We start from the raw sequence: 25,255 nt of genomic DNA on the forward strand, positions 1-25,255 counted from the left end.
ACAACAAAATATTATTCAAGCATTCTCAGTCCAAAACCTTGAATTCTAAAGTGCTCCAAAATTGAAAAGAATTATATAAAATTGCCATCACACAGTGTGTAAAAGTTGTATATGAAACAAATGAGTTTAAAGTTTAGACTTGGTTACCACCCCCAAAATATTTCATTATGTATATGCAAACATTCCAAAATCTAAAACACTTCTGGTTCCAAGTATTTTGACTAGGAGATACTCAGTCTGTACTTAAATTTCTAAGAATTTGCTGTTTTAAAAAATTGCTTAAAAACCTCTATGAAGCAAACTATAAAACATTTCCAAAAGATACAAGATAGATGTGAACAGAAGATTGTTCTTGATTAAGACATATCAGAATGTCACTTTTTCCCAAGTCAATTTAAAATTTTAATGACAGGCCATTGCCTTCCTAGACTCTGGTGTGGCCATGTGTTCTTTGAGCTATAGCTGCTGCCATGTTTCCTGGCTTTGGCCCCCTTCCCTACCTTGGAAAGGTAAATCTCCTCTCTCTCGCGCGTGCGTTCTCTCTCTCTCTCTCTCTCTCTCTCTCTCTCTCTAATTTACTTGTTAAACTATATTTTCCAATCTAAAAATAAAATAAAATTTTAATGACAGCCTAATAAAAATACCAGTAGCTTTTTGGTATAGATGTGAATGAGTTAATACTGCAGTTCATTTGGAAAATAAATGTGCAAGGATATCAAAACATTAAAAGGGGAAAATCTTTGAGGGGTGTCTACCCTTACCAGATATCAAAATACACTTGAAAGGCTCTCTAATTCAAAAAGTAAGACAGTACAGACCAATGAAGTAGTATGAAGTCCAGAAATGGACATAACTTTATATAGAAACCTAGTACTTAAAGTGGCATTTTAAATAACTGAGATGAAGATGGGCATTTAAAAAGAGTGTTGGAAAAAGGTAATATTAGAGCCATTCTTCACATTATACATAAGTCTGAACTTCAAATGATATGATCCAAGATCTAAATATAAAAACAAACTATACAAATACCAGAAGAAATCAGGTAAATTTTTCTGTACAGTAGTTTAGGGGAAGTTTTTCAAACTCTGACTTATAATCAATGAAAAAAAAAACTGATAAATTTTGCTAAATAAAATTTTTTTAATACACGGCAAAACTTCATGAGCAAAATCAAAATTGGCTATATATACAGATAAAGTAAATGTAAATTCTTAAATGCAAAGAACTTTGGGGACAAAAGTTAAGAGTTAAAACCCTAAGCAAGAAAGGATAAAAGGTAAGAACAGACAAGATGCACACACATAAAAGTAGATGCAAAAAAAAAAAAAACAACTGTGTAAAACTATGCTGAGCACCCAGATCTTGTTTAATACCACCTTTTCACTAATAAAGACAGGAGTTCCTTGGAGAAATTATCAATTTCAGGACTGGGGCAGCACAGGTATAAAATGAGCTTGGAATATCTTAATATCCCAGAAAGTAAGGAAGTATTAGAAATTGATGGGAGCATATCAAAATGACACTGGAAGCGGTTCAGGGACCTAGTGACCAAATCTGGGATAACTTGAGCCCCAAAATAATTAATGATAGTGATGAATAATAAATCATTGAAGAAAATAATAAATACATGCTGATAATGAATAGGTAAATAAAAAAGGGTGAAGTATGATAATGGGATTTCCTCCTGACTGCTAAGAAAATGCCGGGTTGGGAAATCATTTTGCAGGCACCATAGTAATGTTTGGTTTGGCAGAAGTTATTAGATGGCTGGGCTCGGTGGCTCAGCCTGTAATCCCAGTACTTTGGGAGGCCAAGGTGAGTGGATTGCCTGAGCCCATGGGTTCAAGACCAGCCCAGGCAACTTGGCAAGGCCTCATCTCTACAGTAAATCAAAAATTAGCCGGGCATGGTAGCGCGCGCCTGTAGTTCTGGCTACTTGGACGACTGAGGCGGAAGGATCGCCAGAGCCCAGCAGGGCGAGGCTGAGGTGGCCGGGAGTGTGCCACTGCACTCCAGTCTGGGTGACAGAGTGAGACTCCAACTCAAAAAAAAAAAGAAATTATTAGATGCTAAATTAAGGAGTGGCGGTGGGATTTCAGTGGGAAACAATATTTGCATGTTTTAAGGTATGACCCCAACATTGCTTATTAGTTGCAAGGAGTGATGTGGTAAATATACAGTGGAAAAATAGGACTACACCTTCACACAGTGATCAAAATTAACGTCACCAATAAGAGGCAGATAGGCGACTTGTACCTGTAAATACATTATTCTGAGAAGCACACAGCATCACTTAGTAGTAGTATGGGGCTATGTAACCTGAATCTACTGAGGAAACAACAGATGAACCTCAAGTGAGAAACGTTCTAAGGGAGGATGGAGCTGCATTCTTCAAAAATAATTTCAAACCAGGCTAAGTGGTGTACACTTATAATCCCAGCATACTTAGGGGCTGAGGCAGGAGGATCACTTGAGCCTAGGAGTCCAGCCTGGACAACATAATGAGACCTTGCCTCTAAAAGAATAAAAATCTTCCAGACTAAAGGAAGCTAAGGAGGTAAATACAACATGTGATGGAGGACAAAATGCAATGAAGACTTTGAGTCAGTTGGAATGTGGATAGTAAACTAGGGAAATGTATTGTTGAATTTCCTGAAACTGGTAACTATAGTCTAGTTATCTAGGAATGTTTTTATTCTTTGGAAATAGACATTAAGGTATTTTGGGCTATGCTACTTACTCTCAACTAATTTAGAAAAACTATACTAGGGGTGCCAAAAACAATTATACAAATATTGAAAGATGTCCACTGTAATCAGAAGTGTCTGACCACTAATGGTAACCACTTTTAGCACTTCTTATAATTGCAGAAGTCATACATGTATTTGTCTTGTTGAGTATTACAGTTTTTCCTTAATTAAAATGTGTATTCATTTTTTTGGCCCCTTCAGTATATTTAGAGAAGAAAATGGGGCAAAACGTTAGTCATTGGTGAATCTGAGTACACAGGATTTTATTGTACTATTCTTCCAACTTTCCTGAAACTTCAAAGTTTCCAAGTAGAAAGTTAGAAAGAAAAAAGGTAAGACTACACTGGCGTACCATTTTTCATCCATCATTTTGACAAAAGTTCAAACACTTGACATTCCCAGAGGCTTTGGGGAAACAAGCACTCTCAATATGGGGGGTGGGGCAAATAGTAAAATTGCTTTGGAGCAGAATTTGGCAGTATCTAACAAAATTTCATGTGAGGGATTCAAAAAAACAATTATGTATTTAAAAGTGCATATATATTACATGTTTAAATTTCAGTCACCTTCAAAGTACTCCTTGTTTGAGACAGTACACCTACCAATATGCGTTTTCCACTGCTTGAGGCATTTTTTGAACTCCTCTTTTGATGCCTTTTAGTACTTCTGCCGGTTTTTGTTTCATCTCTTCCACATCAGCGAAACATTTCCCTTTGAGGACTTTCTTCATGGGAAAAATAGGAAAATAAAAAACCTCTCGGGGCAAGATTGGGTGAGCGGGAAGGGTGGGGTATGGAAGTCATGCCATTTTTGATCAAAAACTTGACCCTCAGCATGATATGGGCAGGCACATTGTCGTGGTGGAAGAACTTTTCACCTGTTTGTCACAGCTTCGATCATTGACTCTGCAAATCATGACACAGTCTTCTCAACACTTCCAGATAAAGACTGATTGACCATTTTATCCAGAGGAACAAACTCTGACTGTACTACAAGGAGCCTGCCCTCCAGAAGATAATTCTGGGTATTTTGGTTCCCCTCTTCTATATGTACATCCTTTCTACCCAGCGCTCTCATTTCTGAGAATATAATGTGAAAGTGTGCCATACACAATATAAAAATGCATATGTAAGCCGGGCTCGGTGGCTCAGCCTGTAATCCCAGTACTTTGGGAGGCTGAGGTGAGTGGATTGCCTGAGCCCACGGGTACAAGACCCGCCTGGGCAACTTGGCGAGACCTCATCTCTACAATAAATCAAAAAATTAGCAGGGCGTGGTAACGCGCGCCCGTAGTTCCAGCTACTTGGAAGGCTGAGGCGGAAGGATCACCAGAGCCCAGCAGGTCGAGGCTGCGGTGACTGGGAGCATGTCACTTACACTCCAGTCCGGGTGACAGAGTGAGACTCCAACTCAAAAAAAATGCATGTGTATTAAGTTTATTGCAGCATATTTATAATTGAAAATTCAATGTCTAGGCCAGTATTGGTGGCACAACCTGTAATCCCAGCACTTTGGGAGGCCGAGGCGAATGGATTGCCTGAGCCCATGGGTTCAAGACCTGCCGAGGCAACTTGGCAAGACCTCGTCTCTACAATAAATCAAAAATTTGCCGGGCGTGGTGGCATGTACCTGTAGTTCTGGCTACTTGGAAGGCTTGAGACGGAAGGATCGCCGGAGCCCAGCAGGTCGAGGCTGTGGTGACCAGGAGTGTGCCACTGCACTCCAGTCTGGGCAACAGAGTGAGACTCCAACTCAAAAAAGAAAATTCAATATCTGGAAAGAGATTGGTTGAATAAACATGCACACAATGGAGTATTATGCAGCTATACGAAGAATAAGGAAGATGTCTTTGCACTGAAATGGAGTGGTTTCTAGGATATACTTCTAAATACAAGCAGAGGGATATAGAGTGTGAACTTTTGTATAAGAAAGAAGGGGCAATAAGAAAACATGCATACACCTGTCCATATCCCTTTTTACTTTTTAAAAGCACACAAGAATGATAAACCAGAAAACAGTTCAATTGGTTACCCACCTACAAGGGTGGATGGTGAGGCAGGGAAGGAAATGATATTTCTTTGAGTTACACCTTTTTGTATAGTTCGTTAATTTTGCAGGGATGATGATCTTCCAGATAGTCCCCCAAGAATTAATTCAGTAAGGATAATGGAGGAGATGAAATACCAAAAGCAGGCAAGTCCTAACTTACTTCAGATCAGTAAGATAATCACGTTGGAGGAGGAGGAAATAAATAATTTAGGTGACTTTTAAACTCAGTACTCAGACTAGGGTGAAGTAATTGCAAGGAAATACTAAGTTGTGTTTGGTTTTTGCAGTGGCATGGATGTAGTGCTTCTGTAACTATTCAAATACATAAAAGAATTGAGCATGTGAGTAGATGATTTGATTTGATTGACAGCCAGCATTCTCACACCAATATGAAGTGTGGGGAGGTGAGGAGAAGATCCCTATGGGGGGTGGATTGCAACTGGAGGTTGAAGTGTGAACTCCTAATCTTTTTAAAATAAGAGTGTGTATACATATGTCACATACCTGTGTATGGATATATTCTTAATCTGTCCACTGAAAAGGCCTGGAAGCAGAGAGATACCCCAATAGCAATGGGCACAAGGGAGGACCTAGATCTGTATTTCTAATCTCCACTAAAAGAAATCAAGGCTATTTGGAAAAATGTTTGATTACAGGGTGGGGACAGAGAAGTGATCATAAATACGCTTGAACTGTCTTATGCCAGAAAGTATGGAATTGCTACCAAAAGGATGGCATGTCAGAATGACACAAGAGTTGGCTTGAAGAGACTTTCATTGGCTTGACTTGGAATTCTTTGATCCCTTGATGATTAAGGACAGTGATGAATTATAAAACATTGAAAAGTAGAAATCCTTGAGTTGATACCCATAATAAAAGATAAATAAGAAAAAAGAGTTCTTCCGTAGAGAAGAATGCTGCTTGATGACTACAGAGAGAAAGCTGGGGTTGGAAAATTATCATAGTTACAGGTTGGGTGAAAATCATTGTTGATTGTGAAAATTTAATAAGCAGAATATTTACATGGTCTTTAAGTGTCTCCCCATAAAAAAAAAAGAGAATAGTAAAAGTACAGCAGGGAAACCAGGCCATACCCTGATCAGGTTGTTAAAATTAACTTCACCAGCCGAGCTCAGTGACTCAGCCTGTAATCCCAGCACTTTGGGAGGCCGAGGTGAGTGGATTGTCTGAGCCCGCAAGTTCGAGACCCGCCTGGGCAACTTGATGAGACCTCATCTCTACAATAAATCAAAAATTAGCCAGGTGTGGTAGCACGTGCCTGTAATTCCAGCTATTTGGAAGGCTGAGGGGGAAGGATCACCGGAGCCCAGCAGGTCAAGGTTGCAGTGACTGGGAGCAGCCACTGCACTCCAGTCTGGGCGACAGAGTGAGACTCCAACTCAAAAAAAAAAAAAAAAATTAACTTCACCGGGCTGGGCACGGTGACTCACGCCTACAATCCCAGCATGTTGGGAGGCTGAAGTGAGAGGATTGCCTGAGCCTGCAGTTTCGAGACCAGCCTGGGCAACTTGGTGAGACCTCATGTCTACAGTAATCAAAAAATTAGCCGCATGTTTGTAATTCCAGCTACTTGGAAGCCTGAGGCGGAAGGATCACCTGAGCCCAGCAGGTCGAGGCTGCAGTGGCCGTGAGTGTGCCACAGCACTTCAGCCTGGGTGACAGAGTAAGACTCTAACTCTCAAAATGAAAGGAAAAAATTAACTTCACCAGTTAGGAGCAGATGGATGTCATGCCTTTGGATTTGATAGTTCTGAGGAAGCATCAACTAGGTAGTACAACTTCCATTTAGTCATGAGACCACCTAACACCCAAAATAAAGTTTTTATTTAAAAAAAAGAAATTATGCAGAACAATTCTAAACAACTTATAGATAAAAAAAGAAATTATGCAGAACAATTCTAAATAATTTATATAAATATTCCACTCTCAAGGAGGGGAACATAACTCCCTATTCCTGAAGTGTGGGCTGCACATAGTCCCTTTCTTCCAAAAAGTACAGTATGGAAAGGAATTAAGAGTATCTTTACAGGAGAGAAACCTAATAAACACTGTCTCAACAAGATAATGTGATTCAAGTGGCACTTGACCTCTGTGATGTACTTCCAGAACATAACCCTAGCCTAATCATCAGCAAACTGTCAAATTCCAGTAGAAGAAAAATCAACAAAATACCTGACCAGTGCTGCTCAAAACTGTCAAAGGTCATCAAAAACCAGGAAAACCTGACAAATTGTCATAGCCAAAAGGAGCTTTATGACAGTTTATATTATGAAGTCTTAAGACAACTAAATGTAATGTGGGATCATGGAACAGTAAAAAACAAAATCTGAATACAGTGTAGACTTTAGTTAATGTATATGTATCAATATTGTTTCATTGATTGTAATAAACATTCAATACTGACATGTTAATAGAGGAAACTAGTATATGAAAATTCTGAAATTTTTCTATAAATTTATAACTTTTTAAATAGTCTTTTTTTTTTTTTTAAAGGAAGGGACTGTATTCTTTTTCTTTGTCTTTTTTTTTTTTTTTTTTTTGAGTCAGACTCTGTTTCCCAGGCTGGAGTACAGTGACACACTCATTGCTCACCACAGCCTTGACCTCCTGGGCTTAGGTGATCCTCCCGCCTCAGCCTCCTGAGTAGCTGGGACTAAGGGTGTGACCACCACACCTGGCTAATTTTTTGACTTTTGTAGAGATGAGGTCTCACTGTGTTACTGGGCTTGAACTTCTGGGCTCAAGCAATCCCCCCCTTTCACCTCCCAAAGGTGGGATTAGAGGCATAAGCCACCACACCCAGTCAGGACTGCATTCTTAAAAGACATCAAATGTAAAGGAAGACAGTCTTTTTCCAGATTAAAAACTAAGACATGACAAATGATATACATGATCCCAAATGTGAGAAAAAAGATCTCATAAAGACTGTTAATGAATGAGTCCATTAACAAAACTGGAATATGGATGGCAAATTAGATGAAAGTATTGGGTTATTGTTAAGTTTTGTGAAGATGAAAACTGGCCTGTGATTATGTAAGAGGATGTTCTTATTAGGAAAGGCATGTTGAAGTATGAGGAAATAGTTTCCAACTGGGGTGGTTTTGTATCCAGGAGACATTTGGCAATACCTGGAGGCACTTTTGCTTACCACAGCTGGGAGATAAAGGCAGTATCTCTGCCAGAAATGATGTGGCATGTCTTATAATGCACAAGCTAGCCACCCCCCCCCCACAATAAAGCATTGTCTGGTCCAGAATGTCAGTATTGTGAAAATTGAGAAACTCTAAGCTATCCTCCTAGCCCTGACTTAGAGGTCAAAACATGTGAATCATGTTAGCTATTCACAAATGGTGCGACCAGATGCTGTGGCTCACGCCTGTAATCTCAGCACTTTGGGAGGCAGAGGTGAGAGGATTGCCTGAGTCCAGGGGTTCGAAACCAGCCTGGGCAACTTGGCAAGACCTCATCTCTACAATAAATCAAAAAATTAGCCAGACGTGGTGACACACACCTATAGTTACAGCTTCTTGGGAGGCTGAAGCAGAAGGATCCCCTAAGCCCAACTGTTTAAAGCTGTGGTGGCCATGAGCATGTCACTGCATTCAAGCCTGGGCAACAGAGTGAGACTCCAACTCAAAAAAAAAAAAAAAAATGGTGGAGGGTGAAAAAGTGGATAGGAATAAATGAGGCAGAATGCTAATAATCAGGGTAAAGGGTATCTAGATGTTATTTTTGTATTATTGGAATTTCTGTAATTTGTAAATAGCAAGTCAAACATTTTATGGTAGAACCCTGTTACCATCCTTAAATGAAAGTAGAAACGATATGATCTTATAATAAAGGACAGTTAACTTAAATTCAATAAATTAAACCTTATGAAAAGAAAAAAAAGTATTACTCAGTTAATATAAGTAGACATTTACTTTTTTATCTCCATTCCTCAAACTGTTTATATTCAAGTTGATCCAAAACTTTACTTCTTGGCTGGTGTGATGGGGCTCATACCTGTAGTCCCAGGAGTTTGGGAGGCTGAGGTGGGAGGATTGCTTGAGCCCAGCAGTTCAAGATCAAGACAACATAGCAAGGCTTCATCTCTGAAAAACATCAAAGAATTAGCCAGGTGTGGTGAAATGCACCTGTAGTTCCAGCTATTCAGGAGGCTGAGGCAAAAGGATCAAGGAGGTCAAGGCTGTCATGAGCCATGATTGTGCTACTGCATTCCAGCCAGACAACAGAGCGAGGCTCTGTCTAAAAATATATTTTGTTGTTGTTGTTGTTTATTAATCTAATTGGAAAATGAGAAATCACCTTCTTACAGTTAGCCATTTCATTGCCTTATATCACAAGTTTTGGTTAAATTGCTAGTGTTTATATAATACATAAACAGTATTTACTACTGTTCCACCAGTCACTCTACTGTTTTTCCTTTCTGATACAACTTTTTTCCCAAAGTTAATGATTGTTTCATTTTTTTCATTTGACCAGTGTTGGAAGTGCCTATTGCCTTTTTTCATATACTCCAGCAAACATAAAGATTTCAGTTTTTTCCTATAGCCCTTTCAAAGCTGTAGTCTGGTTGCTTTCTAGACCTGCTGTATAACTGCAATACTGGGACTTCCCTTATTGTTGCCTTCGAAGTTTGTTTTACCCTGCTTTTGATTGGGTCATTTAGTTCCTAGATCCTCCATCTTCCTCTTTCATGGTTACTTTGATGGTGTGATGAAGTATATCTTCTAGTAATTCCCTGCCAAAAAAAGTGAACATGAGAGCTAAGTTAATTGAAGAGGCTCCAGGGACATATCTGAAAATTTTTATTCTACTGTTAGAGTTGTTTGATAATTTGACTGGATATAGATTTTTTTTAACAGTTAAACTACACATAAACGTAGGTATACACTCATGAAACCATCACCACAGTCTAGAGAATGAATATATCCATCATTTCTAGAAGTTTTCTCATGCTCCTTCATGACCCTCCTTCCCACCCTGGCCCCCACCGATCCCCAGATTATCACTGATCTGTTTTGTTTCACTATGTATTAGTTTGCATTTTCTAGAATTTTATGTAAAGAAGTCATAGTAAGACTCTGTTTGGCTTTCATTCATCATCATTTGAGGCATATATAAATCATTTTTTATTTCTGAGTAGCAAAATGAAATAATTGTGTGGATATACCACAGTTTGCTTATTCATTCACTTATTGATTGACAAAAGGTTGTTTCCAGTTTGTGGCTATTACAACCATTCATGTATGTGCTCTCACTTCTCATAAATCTATACCTGGGTATGAAATGGGTGGTAGGTGATGTATGTTTAACTTTTTAAGAAACCTCTTGCTTTCCAGAGTGCTTATGCCATTTTACATTCCCATTTATGGTGGATGAGAGTTCTGTTTGCCACACTGACTATGGAGTGGTTTTTTTTTTTTATTTTAGCCATACTGATAGGTATGCTACAGTATCTTGTGGTTTTAATTAGCATTTTCCCGCTGGCCTCGGTGGCTCAGCCTGCAATCCCGCGCCTTTGGGAGGCTGAGGTGAGTGGATTGCCTGAGCCCGCGGGTTTGAGGCCCACCTGGGAAAACTTGGTGAGACCTCCTCTCTACAATAAATCAAAAATTAGCCGGGCGTGGTAGCGCGCGCCTGTAGTTCCAGCTACTTGGAAGGTTGAGGCAGAAAGATCACCGGAGCCCAGCAGGTCGAGGCTGCGGTGGGCGGGAGCGGCCACTGCACTCCAGTCTGGGCGACAGAGTGAGACTCCAACTCCAAAAAAAATAGCATTTTCCCAATAACTAATGATATTGAACATCTTTGCAGTTTTTTTATTTTCCATCTATATATCTTCTTTGAGTTGTCTGTTTAGATCTTTTACCTGTTTTTTGTTGTTGTTTCAGTCACTGAGTTTCAGTACCTTTTAATGTCATTTAGATACAAATGCTTTATCAGATACATGATTTGCAAATATTTCCTCCCAATCTGTATTTGTCTTATTTTCTTAACATTGTCTTGCAAAGAGCAGATATTCTTAATTTTGATGAAATCTAGTTTATGAAAAATTTTTTTTAAATGATCATACTTTTGATGTCTTGGCTAAAAACATTTTGCTTAATTCAAGGCTATGAATATTTTTTCCCAGAAGTTTTATACTTTTAACCTTTACATTTAGGTCTGTGATCCTTTTTCTTTTAATTTTTGTATATGATGTGAGATGTGGATCCAAAATCTTTTAACGTGAATATTTAATTATTCCAGCACTATTAGTTTAAAGACTATTTTTTCTTCTCTAAATTGCCTTTTCAACCTTGCTAAAAATAGATAGATGAATGGATGAATGTGTATGTCTGTTTCTGGACTTTGTTCTGTTTTGTTGATCTGTTTATGCATAGTCATGCTAAGATCCTACTGTCTTGATACTTGTAGCTTCATAATAACGTCTTGAAGTCAGGAAGCCCAAGTCTGCCAACTTTGTCCTTTTGAAATTTCCTTTGCTTATTTTAGATTCTTTGCAGTATGCGAATTTTAGAAGCAGACTGTCAGTTTCTACTCAAAAATCTGCATGATTATTTACTGGAATGTGTTAGATTTGTAAATCAGTTGAGAATTGGCATTTTAATAATATTAATTTTTCTGATCCACAAACATAGTACATTTCTCCATTCACCTAGGCATTTTATTCTTTAAGCAACATTTTGTCATTTTCATGGTATTAGTATTGTACATCTTATGCTAGATTTATCCCCAATTATTTCATTATTTTTTATAGTATTATAAATAGTGTTTTTTAATTTTTGGTTGTTTGTTGCTAGTATATAGAAAAACATCTGATTTTTGTATATTGATAACAGTCCTCCAGCTTTGTTAAACTTACTTATTTGGCCAGGCGCAGTGGCTCATTTCTGTAATCCCAGCCCTTTAAGGAACTGAGATGAGAGGATTGCTTGAGCCTAGGAGTCCAAGACCAACCTGGGAAACATAGCGAGACCTTGTCTCTACAAAAAATTTAAAAATAGCCGGGCATCATGGTGGCACTCACATGTAGTCCTAGCTACTGGGGAGGCTGAGGCAGAAGGATCACCTGAGCCCAGGAGGTCGAGACTATGGTGAGCCCTGATTATGACCTTGCACTCCAGCCTGAGCAACAGAGTGACACCCCAATTTTAAAAAAAGAACAATTAAACTTGCTTATTAATCCACATACCTTTTCATAAATTTCATCAGATTTTATACATAGGCAATTAAATTGTGTGAAAATAAAGATGTATTTACTCCTTTTCCAATTTGGATTTCATTTCTTTTTCTTACTTTAAGAAAAAAGGAGCCGGGCTCGGTGGCTCAGCCTGTAATCCCACGCCTTGGGAGGCTGAGGTGAGTGGATTGCCTGAGCCCACGGGTTCGAGACCCGCCTGGGCAGGCGAGACCTCATCTCTACAATAAATCAAAAAAACAGCCAGGCATGGTAGCGCGCGCCTGTAATTCTGGCTACTCGGAAGGCTGAGGCGGAAGGATGGCCGGAGCCCAGCAGGTCGAGGCTGCGGTGGCCGGGAGCGGCCACTGCACTTCAGTCTGGGCGAAAGAGTGAGACTCCAACTCAAAAAAAAGAAAAAAGGTTAGAACCTCAGTACAGTGTTGAACAGAAGTAGCCAAAACAGAATTACTTTGTATCCAGTCTTAGGGGCAAAAACCCTTCGCCATTAAGTCTGATGCTAGCTTTAAGATTTTACTAAATGCTCTTTGTCAGGTGAGGAAGTTTACTATCCTAGTTAGCTGAGGGTTTTTAACAGGAGTCAATGTTAGATTATGTCAAATGAATTTTCATGATCTGTCTTGTTCTCTGTGGTGTCCTAGTGTTACAACTCTGAAGATTATATTTTGGAAATTTTCTTTTGCTGCCTGCATCGCTTCTGTTTCCTATAGATTATTTTTTCCTGGAGATTTGTTTTGGTCTGAAATGATCAGTGATCCTTGCCTGTCTGCGCGTATTTAATGGTTAGATGCTAAGGAATTGATTAGACTGAGTGCACCTGAGTAGGGCTTGTTGACTTCTGAGTTCACTGTGATAATTGGTTGCTTTTTAAATCTTCTGTTTGGTGTTCTACTGTTTTATTGTGATCTTTCTAGATATATGTATCTTTTTGTTGAGTTAAATTTACATTATATTTCTGTGAATTCATGTTCTCATGCTGCATAAATCTCAGTCAGTATCTCATTCAACATTACCTCTCTCCATTCGCCATACTCTCTCCTTTAAGATTTTCCATTAGACATTTATTAGATACTTACATTCTGTCCTCCTATTTTAACCTCTTATCTTCCATTTTTCTGTTTTTCTTTGCTGCATTTTGAGTGTTATCTTAACACTCATCTTCCACTTCCCTAATTCTTTTTACAATGTCTAATAAGTTGATGTTTGTTTTATACCCTTGCTAATTTTTCAATAATATTTTTATTTATTATTAAACAGTTCCACATGGTTCTGTCTCTGTCAATTCCAGTGCCTGGAGTATTTGAAATTTTTAATCAATTTCTTCTGACACTTGCTTGTGTTGGATTGCTTATTGTGTGTTTGATATTTGATTGTGCACTCATATTTGGTGAAATCTGTGGGAATGCTGAAAGGCCTATTTCTTGATGTAATTTAAGATTGTTTCTGCTAGGTGTCAAAGGGCACTAGTAGCTGGGAACCACTTTAATGTCTTGGCCTGGAGATTTCCCAACCATTGAAGGGAGGGAAAATTACAACCTCAGACTTACTCATAAGGGCAGGCCTGTGATTACAAAATCCTAGAGAAGCCTCTCCACCCAGAGCATGAACAGGAAAGGCTCCCTTGTATGTCCCCTTTGCATGTAGTTGGTTTTTTTCCCACCAGCCCTTTTGTTGACATTGCAGCCCCTTTCTGGAGTTTTGGTCTAATGTGGATGGAGTTCCATGTAAGCTCCCCCATAGTAAATAAATGGTAAGTTTTACGTAGGGTAAATCAATTACAGTTTATTTAGTTCACTGGCATTCTATCCTAATGTAAGAAAAAAATACTTGAAGAACAGCATTCCTTAAGTAGAATATGGCTTTCCAACTGGTGTGCCCTGGTTTATGAGCATGTCAGAGTATTCATCCCTGTGACACTTGGGACAGTCAGAGGCCTCAGAAAGGGTATATCCAGGGGCTTATTCCCCTTGTGCTGTACAGATGATCATTTTCTGCATGTGCTAGGACCACAGAAAAGATCAGAGAACATTTCTCTAAAACAGTCTTTCAAGAAGCTTTGGAAAAGATACTTACTATATATACCTGTTTAATCATCATCTTATTTATAAGTTTATTAAAGGCTCCAGTAGACCTTGAAGTAAGCAAAATTTCCCCAAGCATATTTGAGTTGGTACTTTATTTTTCAATGTCAACAGCGTATAATTATTGAAATCAAGATGTAGGTAAATCAATACAAGTCATACTACGTAATAAGGCTGTTCACTGGCAACAAAATAAAACTGTAGCTTTCTCAACCTTTTTTATTAATCCATACAATAACTTGATGACAAATTTCATGAACCCAGAGACAGTAAGACACCTACCTAAAGAGCCATATCTTTCCGCGATTTTTTAGAATTGTTGGTGAGCAAGCAAATTAAGCAACTCCTAAGAGTAATAATTAAACATTGAACTTAACTAACTGAATTTCTCAGCAACAAAGGCAAAAGTAGGAAATATAATATACATGTATTTTCTTTAATGACTAGGCAAACTTTTAATTAAAATCGTAACATTCAAAAAAAACAAGATATCTGTAATCATTAATTTCCTGAAATTTTAAGGTTACATTCTCTGAAAGTAGGGTCAAAATAAGATACTCTGGGTTTATATTTAAGGATCAATAAACACGCATTAACTGCTAACCAAACTGGCTGTATTATAGAGAAGCCTATCCAAAAATTATAGATATAAAAGGTCACTTCTGCGTGGAGGAGGTGGGCTGTATAAACTTACCAGAACTTAGAATCTAGTCAGTGTTTATTAAGTGTGTAGAACAGATACTGTGATATGTGTTCATGGCCAGGAACAGTAGTTCATGCCTGTAATCCCAGCACTTTTAGAGGCAAGGCAGGAGGAGTACTTGATTGGAGGCCAGGAGTTCAAGACTAGCCTAAGCAACATAAAAATTTTTTTAATATTTTTTAATTTTCTCTACAAAAAAAAATAGCTAGGTGATAGCACACATCTGTAGTTCTAACTACTCAGGAGGCTGAGGCAAGAGGATTACTTGAGTCCAGGAGTTCAAGGCTACTGTGAACTATGATCATGCTATTGCACTCCAGCCTGGGCAGCAGAGCAAGACCTTGTCTCTAAAAAAAGGAAAGAAAAAAAAAAAAAAGTAAGTAGGGCTATATGTAGAAATGTTATCACCTATAATTTTTGAAATAGTTAATATCTAAAAATTATCTGAAAAGTTTTAAATTTTCCATTAAACCATCCAGAGATCTCAGCAGTGTTTTTTTTTCCCCCACCAACATGATAAAGTACCAAGGAAAGTGATTTTTTTAAAAGCATCTGTATTTTCTGGATATTCTAAATTCGGTTTAGAAATTTAATTTTAGGCCATGCACAGTGGCTCACACCGATAATCCAAGCACTTTGGGAGGCTGAGGCAGTAGTTCAAGACCAGCCTAGCCAACATCATGAGACTCCCATCTCTCTTTACATTTAAAATTTAAAAAAGAAAGAGGCCAGGCGCGGTGGCTGAAGCCTGTAATCCCAACACTTTGGGAGACCGAGGCAAGAGGATTGCCTGAGACCAGGGGTTTGAGGCCAACCTGGGCAACTTGGTGAGACCTCGTCTCTACAATATATCAAAAAATTAACCAGGCGTGGTAGCGCAGGCCTGTAGTTCTGGCTACTTGGAAGGCTGAGGTGGAAGGATCGCCTGAGCCCAGCAGGTTGACATGAGCATGCCACTGCACTCCAGCCTGAGCGACAGAGTAAGACTCTAACTCAAAGAAAGAAAGAAAGAAACTCAATTTTAGAGATGAAAGACAAATTAAGAAATCTGTTTATTATGTATATTTCGACACAGTTTTTTAATTTTAATCTTTTTTAGTTGGAGTCTCTGTTGCCCAGGCTGGAGTGCAGTGGCATGATTACAGCTACCACAGTCTCAGCCCGCTGGGCTCAGGTGATTCTTCCACCTCAGCCTCCCAGCTGTAGCAGCTGGAGCTATAGGTGCATACCACCACACCAGGCTGATGTTTTTATTGTAGAGACTAGGTCTCACCAAATTGTGGAGCTATTCTCAAACCCCCGGGCTCAGGCAATCCGCTTGCCTCCACCTCCCAAAGTGCTGGGATTACAGGTGTGAGCCACTGCACCTGGCTCAGCACAGTTTTTTTTAATCTCATCTACTTTTTTTTATAGAGAAGTGACACACCTGGTTTAAGACTTGGGTTCCATGGTATTCTTCTGATTCACATTTGGTGTTCTTTCCATCATTGTCATTTCAGTCATCATTAATCTTATTAGCTAACATAGCTAATAGATTTATGCTTCACAGAAGTCGAGGGCTCCATTTTGGCACAAACATTGAGATTTTCATTTGTTAACTCTCATTTGCCATAATTTGTGCTAAGGTCTTTTATGGGTCTTATGAGTGGTATGTCATGTATTACTGGTTTCTTCTGCTTCAAAGACTGAACATTCTTCACGATCCAAAAGGAACAGAAGACACTCATTCGGGATGTTTGACGGTTATGATAGCTGCAGTGAGGACACAAGCAGCAGCTCCAGCTCTGAGGAAAGTGAGGAAGAAGTTGCTCCTTTACCTTCAAATCTCCCGATTATCAAGAACAATGGACAAGTTTACACGTACCCAGATGGTAAATCTGGCATGGGTGAGTATTTATTCTAGCCTTCACCTGTTGTACAGCTTTATGGTTGAGGGCATATTTTCATTTGATTTCTTGTCATTTCCCCTCCTTAGAATTTTTAAAGGGTAATTTGAAGGAGTAGAGCCTGGAATTTATAATACGAGATAAGATCACTGAGTTTGTGTTTTTTCTCGTGATTTTGTCTGCCTCCTTCTGGTGGAAAGCAAGTAGAACAAAATAAAAAGCAAAGGCTATTGAGAAACTTAATGTGAACATAAATTCAGTAATTGGATAAGAACTCGCTAAGTAACTGAAAGTAACTTATAGAGTCAAAAGAGACATTCAAGGTAAGACTCCCTCATCTACAATAATTTTTTTTTTTTTTTTGAGTTGGAGTCTCACTCTCTCACCCAGGATGGAATGGAGTGCAGTGGCATGTTCACAGCCATCACAGCCTCGACCTGCGATGCAACTGTGGCTTCTTGGTGTACTCTCGAATACTTAGCTTCTAGTGTGGGGGAAAGAGCTATCATTAGAACAAGGATTAGAATTATTCTGTGTAGCTTTACAAAGCAAAACTGAAATCAAAAGATAGAAGTTGGAACCAGAATAATCTTGACTCAATATAAAGACTATTCTAGTAATCAGAGATACTAAAAAATGAAAATGCTTTCAGAGTCAGAGAATATCTTGTCACCAGGAATGTTAAAAAAAAAAAACTTCTTATAAGAAATTATTGTAACTAAGTGCAATGGCTCATGCCTGTAATCCCAGCACTTTGGGAGGCAAAGGCAAGAGGATGGCCTGAGCCCAGGGGTTCAAGACCAGCCTGGGCAACTTGGCGAGACCTCATCTCTATAATAAATCAAAAAATTAGCTGAGCATGGTGGCACATGCCTATGGTTCCAGCTACTTGGAAGGCTGAGGCAGAAGGATTGCTAGAGCCCAGGAGGTCAAGGCTGCGGTGGCCGTGAGCGTGCCATTGCACTCCAGTCTGGGCGACAGAGTGAGACTCCAATTCAAAAACAAAGAAAGAAAGAAAGTCAACAGTAAGTATCACAGCAAATGACTGCCTTAGTAAGTTAAAGTCTCCACCCAAACAGGTAAACTGGAAGAAACTATAGTGTAACCAATACAGTCAGCCTATGTATCTGTGATTTCAGGCAGTCCTTCCACCTCAGCCTCCCAAGTAGCTGGGACTACAGGCACTCACCGCCATACCTGGCTTATTGTTTGATTTTCTGTAGAGACACAGTCTCGCTATATTGCCTACGCTAGTCTCAAACTCCAGGGTTCAAGGATCCTCTTGCCTCAGCCTCTCCGAAGTGCTGAGATTATAGGCATAAGCCACCGCACCCAACCTGTTTATCTTTCTTGAGCTTTAGTTCTCATGAACCTTGTTCTTCTGGTCCTACCTTTCAGATAATTGTTGATTATGCAATAGTAGTCAAGAGTTCCACAGTTTCCCGCTATCACTGGTTAATAACAGAGCACCTGTCTCAAGCTTTGCAGCTATTCCTTCCTTTTTATCCCCTAAACATTCTTGAAAGAATCCTTGTATTGCCCTTAGCATTTTTCCAAGTTTTAGCTCTTTTTAGGTGTTAACCTTGACAGTATTTTAAAGGCTTGTCCTATACTTTGTATTAATCCTTCGTTGTGTTGCATTTCTTTTCATCTTTTGTTTACAATCTTTTCAAAAGCTGGAATCCATATGTATATGAAAATTCCCCCTCACATGGTAAGCGCTAAGGTAATGTCAGTTGAATCCGACATATTTGCGTCTTGACCCTTTGCAAAGCCTTTCTGACCTTGAGCTCCTGTCAGACTTTGTAGAGCCGTCACCAGACCATGGCATCAGACCATTGCTCTTTCCCTCCTCTGTGTAAGCTTCTCTGTCATTTGAACAGGAGATAGAAGAAATTTCAAGGCAAATTTTTAAATTAAAACTTTCAGATGGTTGGAAAACTTATTAAACTATTAGATGAAAACTGATTTTATAATATGATTATAACAGTGGTGTTTTTATTTTGTTAATTAGCTACCTGTGAGATGTGTGGAATGGTTGGCGTGCGAGATGCTTTCTACTCTAAAACAAAGCGTTTCTGTAGCGTTTCGTGTTCAAGAAGTTATTCGTCAAACTCCAAGAAGGCAAGCATTTTGGCCAGACTTCAGGTAACGGTACAGAAACCTTCTTATTCTTATATCTATTTCTGTGACTTTCACCATTTATCTGTCATTTGATTGTGTTTCACTGCACTCCACCTCTGCCCAATTGGTCAGTTATCATTTTATACCCCACATTTTTAGGATATGTGTGAGCCCAAAGTTTGTTCAGTCTATAAAATTGAGCAACTGTTTTGAATGGACAGGGCATACTATTGAGAATAAACTATGAATTGTTTGTGTTTGTGAATTAAAAATACTTATCCTTTTTCCAAATAAGCATAAATACAATAAATACCTTTTTATATACAGAAATTGAAAACATTTTCCTTTTTTCCCCTTGTTTTCTTTTGAGTTAACATGAAGGTAGACTCTTTCAGCATTTGGGGGGGGAGATGATTCAGTTTCTTATTTCCCCATTCTCCTCGCTTTGTACTTTTGAGTACAACCCATTTGATGCCTTGACCAAATGTATATGGTTAATCCAACTAAACTTTTTGAAAACATTCATGGTATGGTAAGAAAATAATCTTGCTTTAAATGTACATTATTGCCTACACAATGACTGGAGACTTGACCTTTTGATAAGTTGTTACTATTGTAGCATATAAACAACTTTTTAAAGGCATTAACTGATTTTTGCAATATATTTTATTACATGATCACATTCTTCTTATTCTCATTTAACTTATTGTGATCACCATGTAGCACTGAAAGGGTTATTTAAATCCTCCAAATTAAGGAAATACATCACTTAGATGTATTTCTATATTTCAGATAGACAGTACCTAAAGATCCTGAGCAGTGGTCTGTACCCAAATGGATGGCAGTTTGTCACACTGTGAATTTGGCCCATGATCATTTTGTCATTGACCTTTTGCGTTAGCACTAAAGGTATAAACCTCAGTCACTTGCTCTTTGAACATTAAATTGTCTTCTCTTACCATATAAATAGCAATGCTTGGCAACCTGCATGAGTGAATAACCACCAGTTCTATCTACTATAAGAAGGAATCAATTATCCACAACAGCCTATATTTTAACATCTTATGGGACATAATTTTTTATTAACATATTAATTTGCATATTGCTATTTTAGTCTTTGCCAGCTCTGCTACCCATATTAGATATCTACATTGTGGCAGAATTCCAAAAAAATTTCTCACGTAAAAGTTCTTGAATGTTTCCTCTGCTTTAATAATTTTCTAAACCTTCAATGTTTACTTAAGCAGAATGAGTAGTATGCAGTCAAGTTAAATTTCAGTGGTAGGGGGATGAAAAAGAATCCTATTTACTTAACTCTTCTTGTTTTAGGGTAAGCCTCCAACAAAGAAAGCAAAAGTTCTTCAGAAACAGCCTTTAGTTGCTAAACTAGCTGCGTATGCTCAGTATCAAGCTACCTTGCAAAATCAAGCAAAGACGAAAGCAGGTAATATTGGTGAATGTAACAGAGGTGAAATACTTGCTATTGGTTCATCTAGTTTTAATGAATAACATTTTAATTTTGGATTCTATTTAAGCTGTTTCTGTGTCCTGTTAGCCCATTATGACACTAGACTTCCTGGTGGTGAACTTTATTTCAATAAATTACTCTAGAAGAGAAGAGTTGCATGCACAAGTTCCAGTGCTTGAGGCAATCTCCTGAATTTTTTTAATTTGCTTTATTTACTTTTTACATACTGAATCTCCACACTGTGGATGGTAGGGATCATTGTGGAGATAATGAAGAAAGAAATAGGACATTTAGCAGGCTTCAAAGGGATTGAGGAGAGGAGAGTAATTAGAGGAAGAAATTGAGGAGAGGACCATTTCTAATAGAAGATTCTTAATAGGAGCACAAAGATGAGGAGGTAAGTAGAAAGTGAGGTTGTGGAAAACCCTAGTGGGGGTGTAGTAGGTGGTAGGTACTGGTAGGTACTCCCTGAGGTCCATAGTAAGGGCTGGGTGGGAATAAAAACACAAAAGCAGCCATAGCAGGGCTCATTTCCTGGACATGTCTTTCGGCTGTTCCAGCTTTCCCAACTAGAGAGCTTATATTCACTTGCCAAGGAGCATGATACACACACACACGTGCACACACGCGCACGTACACACGACTTTAGAAATCGCTGTTTCCAAATATAAGTTAAAGCTCTTGTTATTTAGACAAGTTATTTGATCCTTACAGAAAAAAAGGAAACTTTTTTTTAAGGGGAATAAACTAATTTTATGTTCTTTCACAACTTAACAAAAATAGCCTTCTTATAAATAAAAGCTTTGAGAATTGTAATATATCTACATTTATTTCATTTCAGCAGTCTCCATGGAAGGTTTCAGCTGGGGAAACTACATCAATAGCAATAGCTTTATAGCAGCTCCAGTTACCTGTTTTAAGCATGTAAGTATGGAGTTTCTTGACTTATTTTGAAATGTTTAGTCATTATTTAAGTCTGAAGGTACAATAACACACATCCTACATTTAGAAGGTGTTTGTTTTATACCTTGTAATTGAAATGCTTCTGTTTTATTAATTATACTTACTAATAGCTAAAAATAACTTCTATAAGGTTACAAGTAAAAGCATCCTATTGCAAATTGAAGTTATTTTAAACAGTACTAGTCTCATTCAATTTTTATATTTAGTTAACTATATAAAATTGCTAGTTTAATATATCAAAAATACTTGCACTTTGACAGTGTCATATTGTTAAACCTAATAGAATCCATCAATCACGTGTGCTACCTAAACCTTTGATTTGACTTGATCATTTACAAAAGGATAACTCTTCCTTTGTTTTGTTTTTGCCTCCAAATGTAAAAATCACAAGAACAAAAAAACTGTTAGTAATGTAGTATCATGAACTGAAATACATGATCTGTATGAAAAAGACTTTAAAAGGTGTTCTTTTCAACAAGTAGTTACAGAACATCTGTAGTAATTCAGAATTATGTTTAAAATGTATCTATCTGATGGCAAGTTTTTTCCTTTTTATTCTATTTCTTTTGATTTGGTTATCTGTGATTAATACTCCAATATTTAAAGATTCTATCTTCTACTGTATAAAAAAATTTAAGAAATTAATGAGATTTTGTTTACACTTAATATTTTGTTAATTTAGAGCTTTATTTTTTAATAACAGCATGTGAATGAAACTGAGCTTGAGCTCCTGCTGTGGAAATCCCAATGAATTTCTACCCATTCATGGCCAGTAAAGGATTTTGATCGAAGTCAAGCATATTAATTCAGTGATAGAAATATAAGTCAAACCAGGCACAGCAGCTCAGGCCTGTAATCCCAGCACTTTGGGAGGCCGAGGTGAGGCTTGTCTGAGCCCATGCGTCCAGGACCTGCCTGGGCAACTTGACGAGACCTCGTCTCTACAATAAATCAGAAAATTAGCTGGACATGGTAGTGTACACCTGTAGTTCTGGCTACTTAGAAGACTAAGGCGGAAGGATAGCCTGAGCCCAGTGGGTCGACACTGGAGTGGCCTTGAGTGTGCCACTGCAGTCCACCTGGGCAATGGAATGAGACTCCAACTCAAAAAAAAAAAAAAGAAATAATAAGTTAAAGCTTAGCTCATTAATTTGCTAGCTTGCTTTCTTGGAAGTATAGGTGTTAGTTAAGCCTTTAGTCAGTGACATACTGACTATACAAACCAACCTGAGTGGAGTCTTACTTATCTCAGTGTAAAGTAGGTGATTTCTTTTGCTTTTATGTTGATAATTGTGTCACATGTGAGCTGTATTCCATACACAGCAACAGCAGCTTTAAAGAGAACTATAAAACAAATCTTTAGCTCTCTTCCCTTGGGTTAGTGCTTCCCTAGTGCTAAGAAACTTAGACAGATTAAGTTCTCAGTTACAGTAACTCTTTTATCTCAGATTTTTGGAACATTTGTCTGTTGTCTCCTTCTGAATGGCCTTTCATATCTGTTTTTATGTCATAAACCATATCAAACCATTTTCTATAAGTAGTCAGTATGTTAAAAAGAATAGCATTGAGTCCCAAAAGCGTATTTTATTTCCTGCCCAAATCTTTGAATCACTGTACTATGTTAAAGTTCTTTGTGAAAATATCTGTTGTAATAATGATGTTTTCAACTTTGCCTTATTAAGATTAAAATGTTCCTTCATATATAACAGAGCAACTAACCTTAGCCACATTGTCAATAATGACCATGTGAAGCCACCTGTTTCTCACATTTATGTGGACTCAGCCTCTTCCTGTCCTTTCTTCACTGCTTTCTCCTCAATGGGAAAATATCTGTGTTAGGAATTCCTTAGTATGTTTTTGTACAAAGAGTTTGCTCTTTTACCTTAGTTGGCATCTTCATTTGAAACCACGTGGTTTAGGGGGTCAGACCTCAAGATGCTCTGATGTTCTTTTAGAGTTGACTCTTCATGGTTCTCCCCTTGAGATAGTTTTCTGGGTCTCTAAGGAAAATTAGTGGTTTTGGCTTTAGAAAACCCACTGTCAGGGGCTGATTGCACAGGATCCTGCCTCATATCATTGACGTCTTCTAAAACTTGACACCTGCTCTAATACTGGTTCACCAGTAAGGAAGACCCCCTTCTTCCAGATTCTGCATCTGCCTTCTCTTCCACTTGAGCACAATATGGGAGCCTTTCCCTATTCTTCAGGGGTTCTTTTCCGAACATAATTTACCAAGAAACATCCAGTATGTAAAATGGAAGCAGAGCTGATTTGAATCACAAATTGGGATGCGAGCAGTGTCGGAGCCCTGACTTCCTGGCTTCTTTAGCTTAACCCAGTCTCTTCGTCTGGAGTGAGAATCCCAGATAAACCCTTTATATTTTCTTTTTTTATTGTTTTTGTTTTAAGTCGGAGTTTTACTCTGTCACCTAGGCTAGAGCGCAGTAGCATGCTCACAGCTGCCTCAGCCTCAACCTACTGAGCTCAGGTCTTTTTGCCTCAACCTTCCAAGAACTGGAACTACAGGCATGCACCACCATGCCTGTCTAATTTTTCTTGATTTACTGTAGAGGCAAGGTCTCGCTAAGTTATCTAAGCTAGTCTTGAACTGCTGGACTCAGGCAGTCCTCTCGCCTCAGCCTCCCAAAGTGCTGGGATTACAGACATGAGCCACTGCACCTGACCAGTAACCCTTTCTATTTTCTAGCACCTAGATATTACTGTGATTAGTTCTAAAATCACAGAATTTCAAGGTAGAATTTTCCTTTTTTGGTCTGTCTTTAAACTTCTGAGAATGATGTTTCTGCAGAGTGGATTATAGGACTATATCCTTTTTTAATAATTGCTATAACTATGCATAATGGTTTATACTCAGTCACTCAACTAAAACAATATTTGACAATTTTTTTTATAATCAGCAGTGGAAATTGAGCCCCACTTGCTATTTAATATATCTGCTTCTTAGAAATCTGTATATTATGTTTGCCATATATCTGACATATTTTTTATTTTATCCAGGTAATAGCTTTCAGACCTTTTACTTAAGCATCAGAATTCCCCTTTTTTCTAATAAAAATCTTACTCAGGCTTCAAAACACAGTCAGGATCAGGATTAGGAGGAAGCTGCACTGATGCGTCTGACAGACATGGGTGGTGCTGCCTAAGTCTTGGCCCCTGACACTTGGACACCCCTTGCTTAGCAGTCCCTGAAGTTGGAAACCACTGAATTGGAAAAGTCTCCAGATTATTAATACAGTGCAGTACTGCATGCCAGTTAGGTGCCCTGTATATATGAATTTCACAAGTTGGCTGTGCATGGTGGTTCAGGCGTGAACGCCTGTAATCCCAGCACTTTGGGAGGCAGAGGTAAGAGGGTTACCTGAGCTCAAAAGTTCTCAACCAGCCTGGGCAATGTGACTAGACCTCATCTCGACAAAAAAATCCAAAATAAAGTTAGCCAGGAGTGGTGGCATGTGCCTATAGTTCCAGCTACTTGGCTGAGGCAGAAGGATCTCCTGAACCCTGCAGGTCGAGGCTGTGGTGGCCATACGCGTGTCACTGGACTCCAGTCTGGTTGACAGCGATACTCCGACTCAAAAAAAAAATCCACAAGTTATTGTCTTCTATTAATAGTTTATTTTGGGGCCAGACACAGTGGCTCAGCCTAAAATCCCAGCACTTTGGGAGGCCCAGGCAAGAGGATTGCCTGAGCTCAGGAGTTCGAGACTACCCTGGGCAACTTGGCGAGACCAAGTCTCTACAATAAATCATAAAAAATTAGCTGGGCTTGATGACATGTGTCTGTAGTTCCAGGTACTTAGAAGGCTGGGACAAAAGGATCACCTGAGCCCAACAGGTTGAGGCTATGGTGTCCCTGAGCGTGCTACTGCACTCCAGCCTGGGGGACAGAGTGAGATTCCAACTCAAAAAAAGAAAAAGTTTTTTTGGTTTTTTTGGTTTTTTTTTTTTGAGTTGGAGTCTCACTCTGTCACCCAGACTGGAGTGC

The 25,255-nt window shown here is 38.6% G+C and overlaps 1 protein-coding gene across 1 annotated transcript in view; it reads left to right on the forward strand.

The window, feature by feature from the left end:
- Positions 1–25,255, forward strand: part of MBTD1 (mbt domain containing 1) — a 74,691-nt gene that overhangs the window by 14,109 nt on the left and 35,327 nt on the right. The window contains 4 exon segments of the mRNA XM_008071592.2: positions 16,493–16,694; positions 18,709–18,842; positions 20,148–20,262; positions 21,128–21,210. Of these exon segments, the coding sequence (XP_008069783.2) occupies positions 16,493–16,694; positions 18,709–18,842; positions 20,148–20,262; positions 21,128–21,210 (534 nt within the window).

Source organism: Carlito syrichta, unplaced genomic scaffold (genome assembly GCF_000164805.1).
Source record: "Carlito syrichta isolate Samal-C Ts95f unplaced genomic scaffold, Tarsius_syrichta-2.0.1 Scaffold314404, whole genome shotgun sequence".
Classification (NCBI taxonomy): domain Eukaryota; kingdom Metazoa; phylum Chordata; class Mammalia; order Primates; family Tarsiidae; genus Carlito; species Carlito syrichta.